We start from the raw sequence: 4,213 nt of genomic DNA on the forward strand, positions 1-4,213 counted from the left end.
TTGTATTGTATTGTAGCTCCCTATGCCCCCTTTCCCAAAGGACCACGATTGAAACAAGCCTACGGGCTTTCTTGTGTTTTTTATCCTTTTGAATTTTAATATTCAATAAACTAATCAAACAATCCACTTCTTCTAGGCTCGGTGCATAACTGTAATCCCCATTTCCTGTTCATTTTCCTGTAGCTTTAACATAGTTAGTAGTTAACATGCTGCTAAGCTAATCAAACAAAGCTACAGGAAAATGAACAAGATCAAATGGTTATGCCACCTTCTGAAAACTGGGAATACAGTACACAGAGGTTTACAAACAAATCACAATTCAATACACACTTATTTCCTTATTATCTCTTTATTCTTCTTGTGAATACACAGCTGCGCAAACAAATGTTCCACAATTACAGTATTCCACAAATATTCCATATGATTGTGGAATATTTGTGGACTGGAACTAGACCCCCTGAAATGGAATCTAGTTCATAGGACCACAATGGAAACAAGTCCCCAGGACTTGTGTTATCCTTTTAGCCTTAACGTACCTCATGACGTTTACCTATCTGACTAATTAAGTATTCAAACAAACAGCAGATCAAGCCAGCTTTGAATTATTTTTGACAGAACAGAAGCGGGACAGCCACTTAACACAAAGCACACACAAAGCAGTCACCAGGGCTGATTAAGCTTGATCCAGAACAGAGCAGTTAACTTCTCTTTTTTTTTTTTTACACGTCAGAATCAGAATCAGGTTTATTGTCACATCACAGGTTTACAAGGTACAAAAGTGGGTGAAATTCGTTTTTGTACATCGTTCCCAGCGCAACGTTAATTTCCATAGAAAGAAGAGGGGGGGAAGAAGAAGAGGGGTGGGGGGCAAGTGGGAAGGAGATCAAACAAGAGAACAGCAGAAGGCCAAACAAGTTATCTACATATTTACAAAGTACCTGAGATAATAAAAACTAAGGTGCCTGAGCATAGCAGCAATGTACGTATACTGTGCATGATATACTTATGACGTTAAGGTGCTTAGAGAAAAAGAGTACAATTAAAAAAAAGACAAAAAAGTCAGTGCGTTATACATGGGATTAAGGTGCAAAAGGTCAGTGCGTGTCCACCTAGGGTGGACTGACCCTGGTATAATCCGCAAGTAGCTCCATGAGGGAGAGCAACAAAAAAGTCATTTGTACCTGGTGTAGTCCACAGGTATGTCCGAGGGGGGCTAAGTCCAAGTCCACGTCACTAGTCGAATGAAAATAAAATAATAATAAAACATAATAGCACAGCTTACTTTGCAGGGACACCCTTTTTGCTTGGGCCGGTTCCACAACAACTGAAACATATTAAACAAGTGCTGTACTGAATAACCAGTGAGCTACCAGGGTAAGGTCCAACCAGAGCTACTTCGTTGAACAGAACACAAGTTCAAATTACACAACACTGTACAATACTGTGACACTAAGATCCCCCACAATGGACAGTGAAAGTTCAAGTTAAATCAGTCCTGAGTGCCTGCTGTGTGTCCTCCCCTTCTCGCTGAAGCATGCTTGAGGTGGTCTGCGGCATGCTGCCTTATGAGGTCCTCTGTGGCTTCTGGGTCGAATTTCATGACTGCATCTGCATAGTAGAAAAAGGCAATAAAAAATGTGCAAAGGCAACATGCTGTCCTAGTCCCTATCTGACATAATACACAGCTCGATTGAACTCCTGCCATCTGGTAGGAGGTTCAAGAGCTCAGGGGGAAGCACCAGCAGGTCATCCAACAGCTGCCCCAAACCATCAGAACCCTGAACCATGTATTGCCCCCAAAACCAACATCTTGAAAGATGGATTGCACTTTGAATGCATCACCAATGTTGTCTGCTCTTTACTTTTTAATGTTTGCCTCTTTTTAATGTGCATCATGAGTTGAGGAGAATGGCATTTTGCTCCCCTGTTTGCCTAGTGTGTGTTGTGGAAGTGACAATAAAACTGATTGCGAGTCTCCATATTGACATGCAAAAATGCTTGTACATCCACAACTAGTTTAATACAAAGCCATCTCCCTTCTACACCTAACCACCAGTTATTTAAAATGTTATGATAGCAACGGTAACGGTAGACAGTTGGCATTGTATTTTTTTTATGTCAACCGGAAAGGACATGTTTTACCCAATTACATTTTGATTTGTCCTTGGTCAACATGAAATATGGGCTTACCTTGTATTGCGCTGAAAGCCGCAGTCTTCTCTTTTTCCCCCTTCATGTTCAACTGTGCCATCAGACTGTTACTGAAGAGCCTTAAGAAAAACAAATTACATTTGATAATGTAGTAGGATTAGGATTTATTGTAAAACATGGTATAAACCCTTTATACTACTAATTTTCACTTAATGTTCAACCATTATGTCATTGACATGACATAACAGAGGATTCAGGTGTTAAGCTAAAAAAAAAAAAGGCAAATTAATGGAAACATGCAGTCAGGCGCTCATCTAGAAGAATTAACCAAATAAGTGTTCACACATTGAAAACCACAGCGCACCCAAACATCACACAGGGGTTAATTCATAGTGTATGTTGAAACATACCTGTCAAGAACTTTGTGGACACAGTCCTTAACGTCCTTCCCTCTATAACGGGAAAGTTGCAGCACCTGTTGGAATAAGTCCATGAAAACTTTCACTGACATATCCCAGAGGAACGTAAAAAGTGTGCGAGTGCATCTTATGCTGTTCATTACTTCCAGACTCTTGAAAAGCCTACCAGGGTATTAAAAGCTTGGACATCACTGAGGAGTTGCTCCTCTCTCTGGAAGTCCTCCATTCTCTCAACATGACTGGCCGCTGAAGAGGCAGGTTCTTTAGTGAATATTGATATGGTCAGGACTTTCTTCTGGTATACTGAAAAATAAGTAAGTGTACACAGAGACATGTTATAGACACCACCCTACAATGATACAAAACACTGATATAATTGAAGAGCAGTTTTTGTGTCCCGATAGGAGAGGAGACAGAGAGAACAGTAAAGGAAGAAAGGAGAGAATGGGCAGAAGAGAGAAGGGTTGCAAATTTAAGTGTCCCCCAGTTTGTTGGGGGTCTTCATTGAAATAGCTCAGAACTTACCTTGTGCTGGCAATGGGAATGCCCATGTTGGCCTCTCAGTCACTGCATAGCACCTGTAATAAGAACAAAAGTACATTTTAGAAATTACAAAGTGATATTTTTGCATTAAAACTTTCCAAGACAGATGACTATACATTAGATGAGAAATAATAAATATGTCATATTGTAACAATTAGGGGTGCACGATACTACTTGCTGAATTGTAAAGGTTTTGATTACTTGGGGCCTTTGGACAACTCACCATGCCTGACCGTGTCCCTGGATCTGTCATGTCTGGACCTGACCGTGTTCCTCGACCCATCACTGCGGTGGGACCTGTCATCATGTCTGGACCTGACAGAGTGCCTCCGAGCTGTTGCTGTACCTGGAGTCGTGGCTGGTCCTGATGCTGTGCCGGTATCCGACACTGTGTCTGGAGCCATCACTGTGCCTGATGGCTGGAGCCATCACTAAAGACTTAATACTTGGACATAATACTACTACAACACCATGTCACACTGAAAAAGACTACCCCTACTGGTTGGTCTTAGATGTTGACAATCACACATCTCCTCTGATACACATAGTTCAACACATTGAGCCTGTAACTACTTACTCATTGCTTGTGAATTAGGTATGGTAATGATTTCTTTAGTATGCACAACATGTAACACCTTGTACTGACTGTACTTAAAATGTGTTGGTGCAATGGAGAAAGTGAATACTCACGGGGTGTGGACATTTCTCTGCTCCGAGGTGCTACACTTGCATGTCGGGAGCCTGGAAAAGACAAAGAATGTTCTTAGATACCAAATACAAAAGGTGACTGCTTAAATGTGATTCATACTCACTGTGTGTAGACATCTCCCTGTGCCAAGACCCCTCAGCATGCTCCAACTCGACAGACATGGTGTCCACCACGACATCCACCAGGCCATCCAGGGCTTGATTTTCAGAGTCTGAAACATAACAATCAGCTTGTAACTGATTTCATGTTGTGTGTACCCAATACATCATTATCATATTTCATAAATTGACATCAATACTCAACAAGCATTGAGTAACACATTGTTGTCCTGGCTGGACTGCAACTTCCTTGGTGCGATAGGAAAGGAGGGCACCTATACGGCTGCAATATA

General features: G+C 41.4%; 1 protein-coding gene across 1 annotated transcript; it reads right to left on the bottom strand.

Annotated features, from left to right (window-relative positions):
• Positions 1-1,489: 1,489 nt before the first annotated feature.
• LOC311058614 (uncharacterized protein) lies at positions 1,490-3,945 on the bottom strand (the record flags this gene model as incomplete). The annotated part of the gene is made up of 8 exons (XM_084076076.1): positions 3,926-3,945; positions 3,804-3,875; positions 3,337-3,544; positions 3,096-3,148; positions 2,737-2,873; positions 2,562-2,626; positions 2,191-2,270; positions 1,490-1,608 (listed from the first exon to the last, which is right to left on the bottom strand). Exons 5-8 carry the CDS (start codon positions 2,794-2,796, stop codon positions 1,490-1,492), a joined length of 324 nt encoding a protein of 107 aa, XP_083932202.1. The 5' UTR covers positions 2,797-2,873; positions 3,096-3,148; positions 3,337-3,544; positions 3,804-3,875; positions 3,926-3,945.
• Between the last annotated feature and the right edge of the window lie 268 nt (positions 3,946-4,213).

This window comes from Gymnoscopelus microlampas (genome assembly GCF_963454915.1).
Source record: "Gymnoscopelus microlampas genome assembly, chromosome: 13".
Lineage (NCBI taxonomy): Eukaryota > Metazoa > Chordata > Actinopteri > Myctophiformes > Myctophidae > Gymnoscopelus > Gymnoscopelus microlampas.